The sequence below is a fragment of the Ranitomeya variabilis genome, chromosome 2, assembly GCF_051348905.1.
Source record: "Ranitomeya variabilis isolate aRanVar5 chromosome 2, aRanVar5.hap1, whole genome shotgun sequence".
Lineage (NCBI taxonomy): Eukaryota > Metazoa > Chordata > Amphibia > Anura > Dendrobatidae > Ranitomeya > Ranitomeya variabilis.
This window is the reverse complement of record NC_135233.1, coordinates 166,881,675-166,902,922: the sequence shown is the minus strand read 5'-3', so window position 1 is coordinate 166,902,922 and position 21,248 is coordinate 166,881,675. Positions and strand designations below refer to the sequence as shown.

Below are 21,248 nucleotides of genomic sequence, written 5' to 3'. Positions count from 1 at the left end.
ACTGCTTAGGCTCCCAGTTTGCAAGAGTGAACACCCAGTCTGTGCCTAAATAAATTGAATACAAAAACCGACCTTGCAGATACAGTTATTGGTAAAACAGTCCCTTCTACAGAGAGTGCCCATTGCACTCCAACGGGGAGGGGGAGGGGAAAACCTCCCACATACATATAAACCTATAAACAACCAAGAGCATAATGCCCCCAAAAATTCATAGCTCGGGGGAGGAAGCTCAGAACGCGAAACGCGCATCGGGGCTCTCTGTCTGACACTGCCAAAGGGAGATTACACACATGGGTAAGCGCAACACATGATATGTTACTCAGTTAATGTAGCACCTTACGGGCATGTTGCAATATGGGTGGATGTAGGAGGGACACGGCAGAGCTACGTTTTTGAGGGACTGGATATATAGCCTAAAACCATTATATACTCTCTTTCCCCCCTATCCCTATATACCTATGCACTGCTGGTGCTGTATTTAATAGATTATTTACTTTATATATTGTTTGTGTTAGCGCCTTTATAATGTTCAATGTGTGTTTCTCCATGTTTGTGTGTCTTTTAGTCATTTACCTTATCCTCAGTACTGGCATTATTTCATTTTTTACTTCTTGTTTTTGTACTATGTTAATAAAATTTACACGTTTCATATGAAACTGTTCAAGCTATGAATTTTTGGGGGCATTATGCTCTTGGTTGTTTATAGGTTTATGTGCCTAAATAAATGTCTGACTTTTTGGATGTGTTCTCGGAACAGGGATGCCAAGAATTTCCTCCCCATCGTCCTTATGAATGCACCATTAATCTTGTCCCTAGTGCCAAACTGCCTAAGAGCAAACTATATAATACATCTGGTCCAGAGAGGCAGGCCATGAAGGACTATATCGCAGAAAGTTTGGCAGAGGGGCATATAAGACCATCCTCATCTGCCATTGCTGTGGGGTTTTTCTTTGTAAAGAAAAAATATGGGGTGTTACGCCACTGCCTAGATTTCTGTGAATTCAATCAGATCACGGCCCGGGATCTGTATCCACTCCCTCTCATCACGGACCACTTTAATTAGATTGTAGGAGAAAAAAGGTTTTCTAAACTGGATTTAAGTTGGGCATGTAATCTTATTTGTATTAAAGAGGGGGATGAGTGGAAAACAGCTTTCAATACAGTACGCCTGGGGGACACTATGAGAACCTTGTGGTGACATTTTGGTTGATTAATGCTCCCGCCTTCTTTCAGCACTTTGTAAATTACATCTTTAGCCACCTGGTCGGTAGATTTGTGGTAATCTATCTTGATGACATATTAATTTATTCACCTGACCTTGAGTCACATCAGATATATTGTATGTCAGGAAGGTCTTACAGACACTTAGAGACAATAAATTATTTGTCAAACCAGAGAAATGTATGTTCTCGGTTGAGGAGATTCCTTTTCTAGGATATGTGTTATCTTCCACCGGCTTTCTCATGGATCTGGCGAAAGTCCAGGCGATACTGGATTGGGATCGTCCTGAGGATTTGAAGGTGTTACAAAGGTTTTTGGATTTCAATAACTACTATCGTAAGGTCATCAAAAACTTTTCGGTAGTGGCCAAACCTCTTATGGATGTGATCAGGAAAGGGACAGACTTTTCCAAGTGGTCCAGTCCTGCCAGAGAGGCATTTGATACCTTGAAGGAGTGTTTTCTATCTGTGCTGATTCTCATACAGCCTGACATTATTCAGCCTTTTATCGTAGGAGTTGACTAATCTGAAGTGGGGGTGGGGCTGTATTGTTGCCGCGTGAGTCTCCTGGTAAATGGCGTCCATGTGCATACTTTTCTAAAAAAAACTGTCATTTGTGGAGAGAAAATATGATATTGGTAATAGGGCAATCAGCTGGGCCTTTGAAGAGTGGCGTCATTTCCTGGAGGAAGCAGTTAATATGGTTTTGGTAATCACGGATCATAAAAATCTCATATATCTAGAGTCTGCGAAATGTCTAATGCCTCGACAGGCAAGATGGGCATTGTTCTTCACCAGGTTTAACTTTTTTGTCATATAGGCCAGGGAACAAAAACATTAAAGCAGATGCCTTTTCTTGCTCTTTTCCTGGGGGTGGAGATAATTGTGAACCAGTTCCTATACTACAAAAAGGGGTGGTTATTGTGTTTATATGCTCCGATCTTGATAAAAGAGGTTGTTAGCGCTCAGTGGGGGCGCCCCTGCTGCCCGTTCATTAAGTAAACTGTGCCTGTGAATCTCCATCGGAGAGTTCTTAGTGAATATCATGATTCAGTCTGGACTGACCATCTTGGTAATAAAGCCATCACTGATCTTCTTACTCAGTGTTTTTGGTGGACAGGGGTACATCGGTATATCAGGATGTCCGGGAGTATGTAGCCATCTGAAATGTCTGTGCGCATTCTAAAACCTCTCAAACTCATCTGTCTTGGTCTCTCCAACAATTGTCAATTCCCAGTACACCTTGGACTCATTTATCGGTCGATTTTATCTCTGATAAACCCGGCTCCCAGGTTCATCGGTCCTTATAAGATTGTGGCTGTCGTCAATCCCATAGCATTCTGCCTTGCTTTGCCGCCCATCTTTAGGATCCATAATGTGGTTCATTGATCTCTACTCAAAAAATACATTGCGCCCTCTGTACCATCACCACTACCGCCATCTCCTGTCATTGTGGATGGAAATTTAGAATTTCAGATAGCAAAGCATTGATTCTTGCTTAGTTCGTCAGTCGCTTCATTATCTGGTACACTGGAAGGGATACTGTCCTGAAGGGGGATGTGGGTACCAGCAACTGACGTTCGTGCAGTCTGGCTGATCCAGACTTTTCTTGTGGCATACCCTGATAAACCCGTATCTGAGGTTCCGGAGGTGCCTCGTAGAAGGGTGGGTACTGTCACGGGGTTACTGCAACAGAGAGGAGCCAGAAGACTGCAGTGTCTGATTGCTCCTACTCCTGCGCTGAAAAGAAGCACTTCACCTTCTTTTTAAATGGTGTAAATTTCTTTTGGCAGTACAACATTTAATCTGCTCTGTTGAGAGCTCCTAGAGTTAAGTCTTTCAGCTGTGCACTGTTAGCCACTCCTATATAAACTAAGTCCTCGCTAACACTCAATGTCAGTGGACCGCCCCCATGGGGCCGTGGGGTACTCGGTACCGGGTCCTTCGGTTCACAAGGGGGATGTCACGGTGGCTGACCCGGTCAGTGGCCCTGGGACGTCCGTGTAAAAGGGAAAGGTCTTTAAGGGGAATGTTTGTGACGCCACCTGTGGTATTTGGTCAGGGTGACTGACGCTGCTTTAAGGGTCCGCTGGGGTGATGTTATGGCTGCTAGATGGTATACCTTCCCACAGGTGAAGTGTATCCGCAGGGCTTCCCAGTATGTAGATGGTGGATGGTGTGAGGCGCAGTGAAGAACGAGGACACAAGATTGCAGTCTCTTTATCTTTACTGAAGACTTCAGCATCCACAGTCCAGAGCACCAGATCACAGGACAGGCAGAGTCCGGCCGGTTTGGAGGCAAGTCCAGAGTCCCCTTGTCCAGGTGGAAATCAGTAGCCTTCCTCTAGCGCTGCAGTGTTGTAGTCCCTTACTCTTAAGCTTCTCATAAGGTCCTCACAGATGTTGTAGATGTTATGTCTCTCTCTCTCTGTCCCCCGGATAGGATAGGACAAACCCGTATGACTGGTGGCTTGAGGTGGATTATAGGGACTCTATCATGCCCCAGCCTCTAAGGGGTGCCACCTTGCCTCCTGGGTATAGGGCGGGCAGGTAACGTGAAATTAGCTGTCCTGCCAGTCTCTGGAGCAAGGCATAAAAGGTGCTTGCTCCCTTGGTGTTCCGGCTACCGGGATCCTGCGCCTCAGAAGGAGGCAGCCTGTGTAGGGCTGGTCCCCTTCTGGTATCCACTCCTTTGCTACGACTTCTTTGCACGCTCGCTGCAATACAGTTCTGCCTTCAATGTCTCTTTCTAGGAGCTGCAGCTCTCAGGGCATGCACAGCTCCGTGTCCTTCTCCCTCGATCTCTGACAGGATCCCACCCCTGCCATGGACCAACTACCTGAGTGAAGCTCAGCCAGCAACTAACTAACTTTCCCTACAAGTCACCAGTTTTACCTAAGTGTGGGGAGTGACCTAATAAATAGGAGTAGAGCTCCCCCTGGTGGCCTAGAGTGTGAAATGTGTTGTATGTTAGTGATACCTGGATGCAGTTGTCCTTCTTTGCCTCCAAACGTAACATCACACTCCCCTAGAGGAAAATTACATTACTGCAACGACCAGGACCCTAGGGCGCTTCACTAGAACTAGCTTTTGCTGCATGGCAGGAGGGGTCGCTGTTGGTGGTTATTTAGGTAGGCGATTGGTGGATTTATCTGCGACTCTTACTAGGTTTTGAGTGTGTGATTATTCCCTTTCTTCTCTTACGTTTAGTTTAGCCCCATCCTCCACCCCCTGGTGCATACCTCTGTTACATGTGTGTGTGTATATTGGTATGTTTCGCATTTTTTGTTACCCCTGTTCATATTACCTTGCTAGTCTGGTTGGTGTATTATGGTGCACTACTTCTCCCCTCTTGCCTGGGTGGGAGAAGGGTACAGACTGAGGGCTGATTCAGGAGCTAAGGCAAGGCAATGAGCACTCGAGCATTTTAGTGCTCGCTCATCACTGCACATCTAAAAGCAGTGTGCATGTATAAAATTCTGCAGAGCGGTGGCATCACAGAGCTGCTGTCCGGTTACACTATAGCACTTTATAGATAAACAGTGTCCCAGTGTGCTGTCGGCTGTGGGGTGCATCACACTTACTTGTAGGCAGCAGGCCTCCCCTGCCTCCAGGTTTTCTTCCTCAGAAGCCGCTGCACACAATTCAGGGGACATCAAGTTCTTTACACCAGGTAAACTTTTACTGGTCAGTTCAAGTTCATCTGGTGGGTTAGGGCATAGCCCTCCTTCCCTAATACAGTACCTCTTCAGCCCTGCCACTCCTTCGCTCTAAACTGCCCTCAAGCCCGCTTAGTCAGTCAGCCTCATGTAATTCCACGTCCACCAACCTCGAGATGTTCGAAGACTGAGCCCGCTTCTTAGTTCCTGGTCCAGAAGTTACCACAATGTCTGTCAGGCAAATCAGTATGGCTTCCCACTGCCTCAAACAATTGAGGAGCCCCTAGCAGCCAACTGCCCCTAAACTTAACCATGACACTGCACTGCACTGAACTGTATCTTACACTTATTAGGCTCTTTAGAAGGATGTAGATCTGGGGATTTATTCTGACAGAATATAGGCTGAAACGGATGGACAAATGTATTTTTTCGGCCTCGCTAACTATGTTACTATGTCACTTCTCTAACCACTCACTAGCAGGAAGAGCCCCCCTTTTATCAACACTAGTTCTTACCGACTGGGCTAGTTCTATCATTAACTATTTCCTATCCTATAGACTAAACCTGTTGTTCTTATCCTATGTCCCATTTGCTAAACCACTTACTACATAAACCGTACTTATACTATTTTAAAGCTAATCCTATGCTTCATCTGTATTATACAGTATTCACATTTCACATTGACATCTTATATGACATATACAGTATGCTATACATTAGCATAACACATTATTTAAGACGCACGTCACTATAACATGTAACATCACATGACACTATTCACACAGCGCAAATGTTGTCTTTAGAGGCAGGAACAAGGTAAGACAGTCAACATCCCATCATTTGTTCCTATTTGGCTTAATTAAAAAAAAAGAAAAAAGTGCCATGATGGAAATAAGCAATCCAATACATTAAAACATCATAAACTTTATTAAATACAATTCATAAGAACAGCAATACAGACAAACACTTATTACAATTGGTGGTTGAATAATTGTGGGAAACCCTACAAAGCATAGGGCACAGCCAATGCATGGTATAACATACATGTAACAAGAAGTGATAAAATATGTACTTGAATCAGTATTCCACTGTATTGGGATGTACATACAGTTGTGCTCACTTACCCCGGCATAATTTTTGCGTTCTTGCCTTTTTTTTCAGAGAATATGAATGATAACACCAAAACTTTTTCTCCACTCATGGTTAGTGGTTGGGTGAAACTATTTATTGTCAAACTACTGTGTTTTCTCTTTTTAAATCATACTGACAACCCAAAACATCCAAATGACCCTGATCAAAAGTTCACATACCTTGGTGATTTTGGCCTGATAACATACACAGAAGTTGACACAAATGTGTTTGAATGGCTACTAAAGGTAACATCCTCACCTGTGACTTGTTTCCTTGTAATCAGTGTGTGAGCATAAAAGCTGAGTGAGTTTTTGGGATCCGCACAGACTCTTGAATCTTTCATCCAGCCACTGATGTTTCTGGATTGTGAGTCATGGGGAAAGCAAAAGAATTGCCAGCGGATATACGGTTAAAGGTAGTTGAACTGTATAAAACAGGAAGGGGATACAAAAAGATATCCAAGGAATTGATAATGCCAGTCAGCAGAGTTCAAACTGTGATTAACAAATGGAAAATCAGGGGCTCTGTAAAAAGAAAACCACAGTCAGGTAGACCAACAAAAATATCGTTGACAACTTTCAGGAAATTTGTTTGGGATTCAAAGAAAAATCCACAAATAACATCAGCTAAAATAAAGGATTCTCTGAAAACTAGCAGTGTGGCTGCTTCAAGATGCACAATAAGGAGGCACTTGAAGAAAAATAGGCTGCATGGTCTAGTTGCCAGAAGAAAGCCATTACTGTGCAAATGCCACAAAGTATCTTGCCTACATTACACAAAACAGCACAGAGACAAGCCTCAAAACTTCTGGAACAAGGTAATTTGGAGTGATGAGACCAAAATGTAACTTTTTGGCCACAACCATAAACGTTATATTTGGAGAGAGGTCAACAAGGCCTATGTGAAAGGAACACCATTCCTACTGTAAACAATGGAGGTGGATCGCTGATATTTGGGGGATGTGTGAGCTACAAAGGCACAGGAAACCTGGTCAAAGTTGAAGAAAAGATCTGCAGCACTTGATTGCAAATTTGAGTCCAATATTTGCTGATAATCAGCCCGGAAGCTGTGCATGGGACGTACTTGGACGTTCCAAAATGACAACGATCCAAAACACAAGGCCAAGTGGACCTGTCATTGGCTACAGCAGAACAAAGTGAAGGTTCTGGAGTTGCCATCTCAGTCTCCTGACCTCAATATCATTGAGCAACTCTGGGGAGATCTCAAGCGTGCAGTTCATGCTAGACAGCCCAGCAATTTACAGGAACTGGAGGCTTTTTGCCAAGAACAGTGGGCAGCTTTACCATCTGAGAAAATAAAGAACCTCATCCACAACTACCAAAAAAGATTTCAAGCTGTCATTGATGTTAGAGGGGGCAATACACGGTATTAAGAAATGGGGTACGTGAACTTATGATCAGGGTCATTTGGATGTTTTGGATGTCATTATGATTTAAAAAAAGAAAACACAGTAGCTTGAGAATAAATGGCTTCACTCAACCACTAACAATGAGTGGACAAAAAGTTTTGATGTTATCTTTTTCATATTCTCTGAAAAAAAGGCCAAGAAAGCTAAAATTAGGCTGGGGTATGTAAACATTTGAGCACAACTGTATACCCATAGTTCAATTGCAAAATCAAGTATACAGAAAAGTATATAAACTGATAATCAATAACTGGTGGGTGAGCATATCATTCACGCAGTAATAAAAAAACCTTTGTAGGCAATATACTATACAGGGTACCCACCAAACAATGGCTACATTGACAATCCTTGTACAAGTGTACACTTTTAATATATATTCTATAATACACAGTAATACAGCGTTCCAAGTATTGATGCCTGAAGTGAATCCAACACAAACTATAGATATGGTATACAGGTTTGTGTTACCTAAAAGAGGAGTGCTGGAGCCATCTACATAGGAGATAGTATTGCGTTCCTCCACCCCAGCGTGCATTTCACCTTGCTATTTCTGCGGATGTCCATGGTTGCGACCACTAGCAACTAATTAACAGTCACTATATGAGTGGTCATAACCATTGATACATAATTTTCAGCAATGCCCTGCACATGGGGTAAGCGACGTAGCGAATCAGAAGAACTATACTAATTACAGGTATTTGCTAATATTATTATTACACCAACTACATATTAGGATTAGAGATGAGCGAATTTGATCTGGTCAGGAATTATTCGGGAAGCTATAGCATTTACCGAATAAGCTGCAGAGGGAACCCGGCTTCCTGGATCGCTCCAGCTGAGCAGCTGTTCGGCTCCACAGCTGCATGTGTCGCGGATGCGTGACAGTCATGACACGTGCATGGAGAGCCCAACAAACAGGCTCTCCATGCATGTGTTATGACTGTCACACATCCGCGACACATGCAGCTGTGGAGCAGAACAGCTGATCAGCCGGCGTGCTGCAGGTATCCGGGTTCCCTCTGCAGCTTATTCGATAAGCGCTATAGCTTGCCGAATAAGTCCTGACCCGATCAAATCTGCTCATCTCTAATTAGGATATGATTTTGTAGATGGGAATTCCCCTTTAACCACGACATAAACTCAAGGTAAAAAATGGGCAGCACCTGAGCTGCAAATTGTCGTCAAGAGGCAAGGATGAAGCCTGCAACCCCACCATGGATCTTATCGAGTCTAAACCACCCCCGCTGGTAGATTCACTACAGATTATTACTAGGAGTTAGAGGGAGAAGGGGTACTTTTGCTTTTTATCATGTGCAGATATTTATTTCTGTTTAAAAGATTAGGTACAAATTGGGGTTAAAAGACAAAAATTGTCACAACAAAACGAAAAAGTCAGTAAAAGTAGAAAAAAAATCTGAGGAGCCCAAGGGCAAAAGGTACCTAGTGAGAAATAAGGAGCCTCTAAAGGAAAGATTCCAAGTATTGGTAATCTCCCTCAAACCTGTCACGACAAATGTCTATTGTACCTCTAGGCCATTCATTTGCTCTGTTATAAGAAAAAAGTCGATGTAATGATCACATTATTAAGAGCTGTCATTTTCAGTATCTCCTAATATGTATGAACAAGTTTAGAGTGTCAACTTTTGCTTACCTTGAAACATAATTTTCAAAACATCATTGTTATTTGATTATATGATTAGATGTTGAAGGTAGTTATATTTATAGTATACTTTACATTCCAGTTTTCAACATCTAAAGTTTATCTCGTTTGTGTGCTTCTGATTTTCAGACTTCTTTTAAATTCTGCAGCAATGAAAAGATTAGCAGAATTCCTAGACTATTCTACTATTACCTGAGCGGGGTGCTACTTTTGTAGGTTTGAGATTTTTATATATTTGAAACTTGTTCTGTGTGTAGATTAGCATCTGTCTACATTGCTGTGAAATTTAGAAATCCATAGCAACAGGGTCCCTGTATATATTTGGCCCAAATGTTGGCTGTTACATACACATTTGGTTTCAGAGATGCTAACTTCACTGGCGAGGAATTTTAAGTATTTGAAGAAAAGTAGCTGTTATATACTTTTGCAGCTCTGGATAAAAGAAAAACAGAAGTTCCACTGAGGAAGTAGAGGATATCACCACTTAATTTTACACCTTAGAAGAGTAGAGAGTTGTGGAAAGAAGTTTGTGTGTGTATCTATCACCACCTGCTGGTTGTACAAGGATTCATTAAACTGGTGGGAAATATAGTTTTTATTTGAAAGAACAACTCTCATGCAAAAATGCTATTTACATGCAGATAAAAGGTTCAGTGCACAAAGTTAGCCTTAATCCCTCTCAGGAGCTGCTAGCTTTCAGTCATAGGCATAACTCCCAACTTTTACACAAGAGGAGAAAAAACTACACACGCCAAATCAAATTTTGCACCATGGACCTAGCGCTATTCCCAAACCACACCATTTACCATTCCTTTTTAGCCTGGCATGAGACTATGTCAGAAGGAGCATCGTCGCAGTGAGGCACATTCAGCAGACCACCCAAGACAGTAGAGCAGGACCCAAAGCATGATTGTTGGAACTTAAGGATTTATTTTTTGTTCATTCATTCATTTCAGTCATTCATAGTTGTAGCTGTCATAACCAAGTATCATATCTAGGAGAGGCAGGCAGGGCATTTTTCTTTGGGCGTACCCAGTAGGGGAAATCTGGCCCCCTAGGAGAAACCTCAGAATGGCACATCAGGTGGCCTGAGGTTTCTGAAAGGCAGACAATTTCGAACTGGCTGGGTAAAAATGTGTGCGGAGACAGTATGAGGAGGGGGTGAATGTGTGATGAGATAGTATGAGGAGAGGGGAAATGTGTGAGAAGAGTATCCAGAGTGGGGGGAATATGTGAGGAGATAGTATGGGGAATGTGTGGGGAGACATTATGGGGAGGTGGAAATGTGAGGAGACAGTATGGAGAGGGGAAAATGTATGAGGTGAAAGTATGAGGGGTCATACATAAGGAGACAGTATATAGGTGGGGATAAATGTGAGTAGAGAGTACAGTGAGAAGGGAATGTATGAGGGATCATTAGGTGGGTGGTGAGAAGATTCTCCTGTGCTAGCCGTGAGAAAGAGTGGTCATGTAAATGCATGTATGAGATATGCATACTTACAAGCACATTTTGACTAGACATATATGCAATATGCATACTTATAGTCAGATTTCGACTAGGCCACACACGTTTAATCAAAATGTGTCTGGGAGTATGGATATTGCACACTTTCTGTCTTATGACTGCTCAGTCTCACCACCGGCACAAGAGAATCCTCATAGAACACGCTGCGCATGAAGTGAGGATTCAAAAATTTACAGCCACATAGAGTGACTGCAGAGTTTTGTAATAAGCCTGGACAACCTCTTTAAGGACACTTCTGTTCTGTTGGTGGTTCTGGTAATGCATTTATATACAGATAATGCTTTTAGTGATGAATTCCTATACTGATGATGGTTGCGATGTTGGATTTCTTTACTGGTCGTCGTTCTGATGTAGTTATGTACTGTTGATGGTTATGGTGATGTTCATGTGTTGTTGGTGGTTCTCGTGATGTATTCATGTACTGATAGTGGTTTTGGTAATGTGTTCATGTATTATTATTGGTTCTGATTACGTACTCATGTAATAATCCATAACTTATCAGAAAACCTGATACATGGCTATGTTAATAAAGTATTGTGCGTCTGTCAAGTTGAGTTACTACATCTGTATTTATGTTAGAAGAATTAATTTTAAAATTAAGTACAGTAGTATGTCAAATCATAATACCATGTAATATACTCACTGTCAGGTTTGCACTCTGCTTGCCAATTCTAGAAGTCATCATGTGACCACTGATGTACAATTTTCATACTTATGGCTACGTGCCAAGTAGCTTCTCTTGCTGCTTCTCTCATTGAAGCAGGGCCTGTAGTTTTTCACTGAACATTAAGGGTATGTTTCCACAGTCAATAAACGCTGCGGGTTGGACGCTACATACAGCTGCAACGTCCAACCCACAGCGGCCATATGTTACATCATAGTGGAGGGAATTTCATGAAATCCCATCTCCACATTGCATGCAGGGACACCTCCGGCTTCCCTGTGTAAATGGACATGAGACACGTCTTTCCAGACCACAGTATGTCTATTTCTCTTGCGGAGATAATCCATCTCTGCAAGATAAATATCACCGTCCAATAGTCGGCATGTGACTATAAGTATGCAAATCGCATATGGGCACATATGAGCGGTAACATGCCAATTAATCAGACCGTTTAACCCCTTCATGAACATGTGATTTTCTATTTTTCGTTTTCATTTTTTCCACCCCTTATTCTAAAAGCCATAACTTTTTAATTTTTCCATCTCCATAGCCATATGAGGGCTTGTTTTTATTTTGCAGGACGAGTTGTACTTTTTAACCCTTTCCCGACCTGTAACGCCACGTAGGCGTCATGAAAGTCGGTGCCAATCCGACCTGTGACGCCTATGTGGCGTCATAGAGGGATCACATCCCTGCAGATCGGGTGAAAGGGTTAACTCCAATTTCACCCAATCTGCAGGGACAGGGGGAGTGGTACTTTAGCCCGGGGGGGTGGCTTTGCCCCCACGTGGCTACGATCGCTCTGATTGGCTGTTGAAAGTGCAACAGCCAATCAGAGCAATTTGCAATATTTCACCTATGAAATTTGGTGAAGTATTACAATCCAGCCATGGCCGATGCTGCAATATCATCGGCCATGGCTGGAGACCGCGATCTGACCCCCCCACTGACTGACAGAGGCGATCTGCCGCCGCTGTCAGTCTTTCCTCCCCTCCGTTCTGTGCTCCGCTGCCCTCCGCTGCTTTCCTTTCCCCTCCTCTCCCCACCGGTGCCCCCCCGCTGTCCGATCCCACCCCTCGTTCCGCTGGAGTCCCGGGGACCCTGCCGGTGTCCGTCTGGCATCTTCGATGGGCGCCACCATCTTCCAAAATATTTTTATTTTTCCACTAGGGTTAGAACTAGGGTTAAGGTTAGGGCTAGGGTTAGGGCTAGGGTTAGGGTTGCAATTAGGGTTAGAATTAGGCTATGTGCACACGGTGCGGATTTGGCTGCGGATCCACAGCAGATTGGCCGCTGCGGATTCGTGGCAGTTTTCCATCATGTTTACAGTACCATGTAAACCTATGGAAAACCAAATCCGCTGTGCCCATGGTGCGGAAAATACCGTGCGGAAACACTGCGTTGTATTTTCCGCAACGTCAATTCTTTGTGCGGATTCCGAAACGTTTTACACGTGTTCCTCAATAGGAATCCGCAGGTGAAATCCGCACAAAAAACACTGGAAATCCACAGTAAATCTGCAAGTAAAACGCAGTGCGTTTTACCTGCGGATTTTTCAAAAATGGTGCGGAAAAATCCGCACCCGAATCCGCAACGTGGGAACATAGCCTTAGGGTTAGGGCTCGAACTAGAGTTAGGGTTGGAATTAGGGTTAGGGTTGGAATTAGGGTTAAGATTATGGTTCGGGGTGTCTTGAGGTTAGGGTTAGGCTTGTGGTTAGGGTTATGGTTGGGATTAGAGTTGGTTGTGTGTTGGGGTTAGGGTTGGGATTAGGGTTAGGGTTGGGATTAGGGGTGTGTTGGGGTAGGGTTGTGGTTAGGGGTGTGTTGGGGTTAGGGTTGTGATTAGGGTTATGGTTAGAGTTGGGATTAGAGTTAAGGGTGTGTTGGGTTAGTGTTGGAGTTAGAATTGAGGGGTTTCCACTGTTTAGGCACATCAGGGGTCTCCAATCACAACATGGCGCCACCATTGATTCCAGCCAATCTTGCATTCAAAAAGTCAAATGGTGCTCCCTCCCTTCCGATCCCCGACGTGTGCCCAAACAGTGGTTTACCCAAACATATGGGGCATAAGCATACTCAGGAAAAATTGTACAACAATTTTGGGGGTCTAATTTCTCCTGTTACCCTTGGAAAAATAAAAAAATAGGGGCTAAAAAATTATTTTTGTGGGGAAAAAAAGATTTTTTATTTTCACGGCTCTGCGTTATAAAATTCTGCGAAGCACTTGGGGGTTCAAAGTGCTCATCACAAATCTAGATAAGTTCCTTGGGGGGTCTAGTTTCCAAAATGGGTCACTTGTGGTGGGTTTCTACTGTTTAGGTACATCAGGGGCTCTGCAAACGCAACGTGACGCCCGCAGACCATTCTATCAAAGTCTGCATTTCAAAACATCACTACTTCCTTTCCGAGCCCCAAAGTGTGCCCAAACAGTGGTTTACCCCCACATATTGGGCATCAGCGTACTCAGGACAAACTGGTCAACAACTATTGGGATTCAGTTTCTCGTGTTACCCTTGAGAAAATAAAAAAATGCTGGCTAAAAAATCATTTTTGAGGAAAAAAATGATTTTTTATTTTCATGGCTCTGCGTTATAAACTTTTGTGAAGCACTTGGGGGTTCAAAGTGCTCACCACACATCTTGATAAGTTCCTTGGGGGGTCTAGTTTCCAAAATGGGGTCACTGGGGGGTTTCTACTGTTTAGGCACATCAGGGGCTCTGCTCTGCAAACGTAACATGACACACGCAGACCATTCCATCAAAGTCTGCATTTCAAAAAGTCACTACTTCCCTTCCGAGCTCTGCCATGTGCCCAAATAGTGGTTTACCCCCACATATGGGGTATCAGCATACTCAGGACAAACTGGACAACAACTTTTTGGGTCCAATTTCTCCTGTTACCCTTGTAAAAATCAAAAATTGTGGGCTAAAAAATAATTTTTGAGGAAAGAAAAATGATTTTTTTTATTTTCATGGCTCTGCATTATAAACTTCTGTGAAGCACTTGAGGGTTCAAAGTGCTCAACACACTTCTAGATGAGTTCCTTGGGGGGTCTAGTTTCCAAAATGGTGTCACTTGTGGGGGAGTTCAAATGTTTAGGCACACAGGGGCTCTCCAAACGCGACATGGTGACCGCTAACGATTGGAGCTAATTTTTCATTCAAAAAGTCAAATGGCGCTCCTTCCCTTCCGAGCCTTGCCGTGTTCCCAAACAGTGGTTTACCCCCACATATGAGGTATCGGTGTACTCAGGAGAAATTGCCTAACACATTTTAAGATCTATTTTATCCTGTAGCCCATAAGAAAATGAAAAAATTGAGGCTAAAGGAATTTTTTTGTGAAAAAAAAGGACTTTTTCATTTTAATGGATCAATTTGTGAAACACCTGGGGGTTGAAAGTGCTCACTATGCATCTAGATAAGTTCCTTGAGGGGTCTAGTTTTCAAAATGGGGTCACTTGTTGGGGGGCTCCAATGTTTAGGCACACAGGGGCTCTCCAAACACGACATGGTGTCTGCTAACAATTGGAGCAAAATTTTCATTCAAAAAGTCAAATGGCGCTCCTTCCCTTCCGAGCCTTGCCGTGTGCCCAAACAGTGGTTTACCCCCACATATAAGGTATTGATGTACTCAGAAGAAATTGCCCAACAAATTTTAAGATCCATTTTATCCTGTTACCCATGTGAAAACAAAAAAATTGAGGCTAAAAGAATTTTTTTGTGAAAAAAAAGTACTTTTTCATTTTTACGGATCAATTTGTGAAGCACCTGGGGGTTGAAAGTGCTCACTATGCATCTATATAAGTTCCTTGGGGGTCTAGTTTCCAAAATGGGGTCACTTGTGTGGGAGCTCCAATCTTTAGGCACACAGGGGCTCTCCAAACGCGACACTAAAGATTGGAGCCAATTTTTCATTCAAAAAGTAAAATGGCGCTCCTTCCCTTCCGAGCCCTGTCGTGCACCCAAACAGTGGTTCCCCCCACATATGGGGGTATCGGCACACTCAGGACAAATTGTACAACAACTTTCGGGGTCCAGTTTATCCTTTTACCCTTGGGAAAATAAAAAAAATTGTTGCTAAAAGTTCATTTTTGTGACTAAAAAGTTAAATGTTAATTTTTTCCTTCCATGTTGATTCTGCTGCTGTGAAGCACCTGAAGGGTTAATAGACTTCTTGAATGTGGTTTTCAGCACCTTGAGGGGTGTAGTTTTTAGAATGGTGTCACTTTTTGGTATTTTCAGCAATATAGACCCCTCAAAGTGACTTCAAATGTGAGGTGGTCCCTAAAAAAAATGGTTTTGTAAATTTTGTTGTAAAAATGAGAAATCGCTGGTCAAATTTTAACCCTTATAACTTCCTAGCAAAAAAAAAATTTGTTTCCAAAATAATGCTGATGTAAAGTAGACATGTGGGAAATGTTATTTATTAACTATTTTTGTCACATAACTCTGGTTTAACAGAATAAAAATTCAAAATTTGAAAATTGCAAAATTTTCACCAAATTTCAGGTTTTTTTCACAAATAAACGCAAAAATTATCAACCTAAATTTATCACTAACATGAAGCTCAATATGTCACAAAAAAACAAGAATCGTTAGGATCCATTGAAGCATTCTTGAGTTATTACTTCATAAAGGGTCACTGGTCAGAATTGCAAAAAATGGCCAGGTCATTAAGGTCAAAATAGGCTGGGTCATGAAGGGGTTAATGACACCATTCATTTTATCATGTGCATTGGAAAGAGGGGAAAAATTCCAAATGCGCTGACATTTTTTTAAAAAGTGCAATTTCACAATTGTTTTGGTTTTTTTTATTCACTATTTTTTTTGGCTCATGTCGCCATTTTCCGAGACCTGGAGTGTTTTAATTTTTCGGATATGGAGATGTGTGAGTGCTTACTTTTTGTGCCTCCAGCTGATGTTTTTATTAATACCATTTTATACCATGTTCAGGTACTGTTTCATGTTTTGATTGCATTTTGATTTTTTTCTCGTTACTAGTGATGATCGTATAGTGAAATATTCGGATTCTGGAAATTCGGTCAGAATATTTTCTAATATTCGGGTGTTCGTACCAAATAGCGAATACAATGCAAGTCAATGGGAAAGCCGAATATTTTTCTGCTGAACCCAACAAACAGGTCAGGGGGCCTCATAAAAAAGGTGAAATAGATGGGAAAGTGCTAAAACTAAATGGGAACAGCATGGAGAAGATGCCTGCATGCATTTCTGACTCACATATGGTATCTGGGAATAATGTTGTCTGACTATTGCACCTGTTTTATGGATTTATCAGAAGACCTACCAAACCTACATTGTTTTTTTACAGGGAAAAACGCTAAAAAAAAATTTTCCTTCATAATTACTTGTATATAACTCAAAATAAAAATAAAATAAATATTAATAAACCAAAAATACCTCCCCTTTAGCATATGTTCACATGTAGCTTTTTGGCTTTAGTTTTTCCTTTTACGTTTGTGAGGGCGCTCACTTATACATTTGGGAGGTCCTTCCCTCATTCATTATTGTTAGCTTGATAGTGGAAAACATATTCCCCAGCACTTTACAATGCCAGCTAAAACATGCCCATTTGAATTTTGGGTTTTTACTGCCACCCCCACCATGTCCACCACCATGTCATTATGCAGCCCTTGCTTCACATATTCAGAGGGCCAGCAGGGCCATAAAACCTGAGTTTGGGAAGGGCCCTCAGGTGGCCCTGTATCATACATTTGGGAGAGCTCTTACTAATATATTTGGGAGGTCCCTCCCTCCTTCCAAATTGTTAGCTAGATAGTGGAATACATATTCCCCATTACTTTACGATGCCAGCTAAAACATGCCCATTTGAATTTTGGGCTTTGCCCACCACCACTATGTCCACCACCATGTCATTATGAGGCCTTTGCTTCACATTTTCAGAGGGCCAGCAGTTGCCGTGAAACCTGAGTTTGGGAAGGACCCTCAGGTGGCCCTGTATCATACATTTGGGAGGGCTCTAGCTCCTACATTTGGGAGGTCCCTCCCTCATTCAAAATTGTTCGCTAGATAGTAGAATACATATTCCCCAGCACTTTAAAATGGCAGCTAAAACATGCCCATTTGATTTTGGGCTTTGCCCTCCACCACCACCACATCCACCGCCATGTCATTAAGCGGCCCTCGCTTCACATTTTCAGATGGCCAGTACGTGCCATGAAACCTGAGTTTTGTGAGTTCCACAGTTCATTTTGGCGCCGGTTCCCAATGGAGCCACTGTCATAGTGGGTGAAGCAGCTGTAAAGTGAATATAATACAGGGGTTGGGGGAGCTGTATGATCAAGGTCAGTAAATTCGATTTTACTAGACAACAAAAGCATTTGAATTAAATTCTGAAAATAGTTATATGCAAGCGAGGGCCTGTATTGTGGTCAGTCTGTAAGGCCTGAAACCCATGTCAGAAACATGTACAAGTCTCATTTTACTTTGAAGCAGCCTCCTCAAGGGAAAGAGACAGGAGTGCCATTGACTAATGTGCACAAGCCTACGCACTTCTTTTGGAAACTACCCAACCAGACAGAATGTCTCTTTTGCATGGTTTTGAGCAACAACGAAGTAATTACAGGATATGTCCCTTAGCGTGGCAATGACAATGTTCTATTATGTGTAGGGCTGCGGCCTGAATAGCTCTGGGGAGCATATTAACCCAGTCTTTTAGCCCTGCTTAAAATGTACAGAAACTGGCAAATACCCCACCACAATTTTTTTTTACCAAAATTTAGAAAACTAAGGAAAGAGACAGTTTAATAAAGAGAAACAAGTCTCATTTAGGAGCCTCGGAAAGCCAGGAATGATCTTTTTCCAACACCTGACAATGTAAAGTGCTAACAAATATGTATGCCCTATCTGAGTAACAGTTTGGGAAGAAATAGGCTGACAAGGGAAAACTGAACACTGCGCTAGGACCAAAAAGTGGACATCGTTGCTAAATGTTCTTACTGTGTGTGCAACTGCAATTGGTGGGCAAGAGGCATCAGCGCCTGCTTCCTGGACAGCAGATTGGGAAGGACGTAACACAGGGGAAGGGACAGTGGTTTCACTCGCAAAGATTTTGTACCCAGGCATTCCGCCCACCTACTGGGGTGCTGCGTATGTCAGCAGTATATGGCATATACTAACAGAGGTATTATGTTGAATTTTTCTTTATAAAGGGATATGTGCGTAAGATTTTTGAACTAGCAGCATGTATATAGAACATATTTCATTACTCATATTATTATTTTGTGTAAAGCTGAAACCTGACAACTTACAAAAGAACACTTGGGCTGCATGTACGTTGGGTTGCTGCCATCCATAAGGCTTACAAAGTTGGAGGAAATCCAGCTTTTGTTCAATTTTAGAATACACTGTTTGCAGAATTATTAGGCAAGTTGTACTTTGATCACATGATAGTTTTTATACATGTTGTCCTACTCCAAGCTGTTCAGGCTTATGAGCCAACTACCAATTAAGTAAATCAGGTGATGTACATCTATGTACTGAGGAGGGGTGTTGTCTAATGACATCAAAACCCTATATAAGGTGTGCTTAATTATTAGGCAACTTCTTTCCTTTGGAAAAATGGGTCAGAAGAGAGATTTGACGGGCTCTGAAAAGTACAAAATTGTGAGATGTCTTGCAGAGGGATGCAGCAGTCTTGAAATTGCCAAACTTTTGAAGCGTGATCACCGAACAATCAAACGTTTCATGGCAAATAGCCAACAGGGTCGCAAGAAGCGTGTTGGGCAAAAAAGGGGCAAAATAACTGCCCATGAATTGAGGAAAATCAAGCGTGAAGCTGCCAAGATGCCATTTGCCACCAGTTTTGCCATATTTCAGAGCTGCAACGTTACTGGAGTAACAAAAAGCACAAGGTGTGCAATACTCAGGGACATGGCCAAGGTAAGGAAGGCTGCAAAACTACCACCTTTGAACAAGAAACATAAGATAAGACGTCAAGACTGGGCCAAGAAATATCTTAAGACTGACTTTTCAAACGTTTTATGGACTGATGAAATGAGAGTGACTTTTGATGGGCCAGATGGACGGGCCAGAGGCTGGATCAGTAAAGGGCAGAGAGCTCCACTCCGACTCAGACGCCAGCAAGGTGAAGGTGGGGTACTGGTATATGCTGGTATCATCAAAGATGAACTTGTGGGACCTTTTCGGGTTGAGGATGGAGTGAAGCTCAACTCCCAGACCTACTGCCAGTTTCTGGAAGACAACTTCTTCAAGCAGTGTGTTGTGAATTCTGCTTTTGGGCTCCCTCCGGTGGTTGTAGGTGGTAATGCAGTTGCCCCTGAGTTGCAGTCCTGGTCAGGTGTATCTGCTGATTGCAGTTCTGACTGGGGTATTTAGGCGTGCAGGATTCATTAGTCCTTGCCAGTTGTCAATTGTTGTTGGGAGGTGTTGGACCTCTGCTTGGTTCCTCCTGCCTTTCTGCCAAATCAGCAAAAAGTGTCTGGTTTTTTTTTCCTGTGGCACACATGCTATGTGCTTCACAGTTCAGTGCTATTATTTGTGTTTTCTTGTCCAGCTTAGATTGTGTCAGTATTTTCTCAGTCTTGTTGGATTCTCTGGAGTGGCAGATATACATTCCATGTCTTTAGTTAGATTGTGGAACTTTTTGTATTATCTGCTGTGGATATTTTTGGAAGGGTTTTAATACTGACTGCCTAGTAATCTGTCCTATCCTTTCCTATTTAGCTAGAGTGGCCTCTTTTGCTAAATCCTGTTTTCTACCTGCGTGTGTCTATTCTTCTCCTACTCACAGTCATTATTCATGGGGGGCTGCCTATCCTTTGGGGGTCTGCTCTGAGGCAAGGTAGCATTCCTATTTCCATCTATAGGGGTATTTAGTCCTCCGGCTGTGTCGAGGTGTCTAGGGTATCTTAGGCACACCCCACGGCTACTTCTAGTTGCGGTGTTAGTTCAGGATTTGTGGTCAGTACAGGTTCCACCGACTCCAGAGAAAGTTTCATCCGGCTCCAAGGTCACCAGATCAAAACAGTACAACTGGCCCGTAATGAGTTAAATGCATCTCAGAAGAAGGGAAGAAAGGTGTTGAGCCATTTTTTTTCTGTAGTCTGTTTTGTCTTTTCTTCCCTCTTTATTTATGGGTGGCTGAGGAGTCTTGTGCCAGCATGGATGTTCAGGAATTAGCTTCTCGTGTAGACCAGCTTGCTGCTAGGGTACAGGGTATTTCTGATTATATTGTTCAGACTCCTGCTTTAGAGCCGAAGATTCCTACTCCTGATTTGTTTTTTGGTGATAGGTCCAAATTTTGGGGTTTTAAAAACAATTGTAAACTGTTTTTTGCTCTGAGACCGCGATCCTCCGGTGATTCCATTCAGCAGGTTAAAATTGTCATCTCCCTGCTGCGTGGCGATCCACAGGATTGGGCATTTTCCCTGGAATCTGGGAATCCGGCCTTGTTTAATGTAGATTCCTTTTTTCAGGCTTTAGGATTATTATATGGCGAACCGAATTCTGTGGATCAAGCGGAGAAAACCTTGTTGGCCCTGTCTCAGGGTCAAGAGGCGGCAGAATTGTATTGTCAGAAATTTAGAAAATGGTCTGTGTTGACTAAATGGAATGATGATGCTTTGGCGGCAATTTTCAGAAAGGGTCTTTCTGAATCCGTTAACGATGTTATGGTGGGGTTTCCCACGCCTTCCGGTCTGAGTGATTCTATGTCTCTGGCCATTCAGATTGATCGGCGCTTGCGGGAGCATCAAACTGCGCGCTGTGGCATCGTCCTTAGAGCAAAGTCATTGTGGCGACGCTTCTCATGTCATTTCAGTCTGCCCTAAGCGGACAAAAAGGATCGTTAGTTCATTTACTATCAGTACTGTACAACCTAAATTTCTGTTATCGGTGTCCTTGATCTGCTCATTGTCATCATTTTCTGTCATGGCATTTGTGGATTCAGGCGCCGCCTTGAA

General features: G+C 42.7%; 1 protein-coding gene across 1 annotated transcript; it reads left to right on the top strand.

Moving 5' to 3' along the window:
- The first annotated feature begins 1,403 nt into the window (after positions 1-1,403).
- Positions 1,404-1,745, top strand: LOC143803682 (uncharacterized). The gene has a single exon (XM_077281461.1). It carries the CDS (start codon positions 1,404-1,406, stop codon positions 1,743-1,745), a length of 342 nt encoding a protein of 113 aa, XP_077137576.1.
- The last annotated feature ends 19,503 nt before the right edge of the window (positions 1,746-21,248 follow it).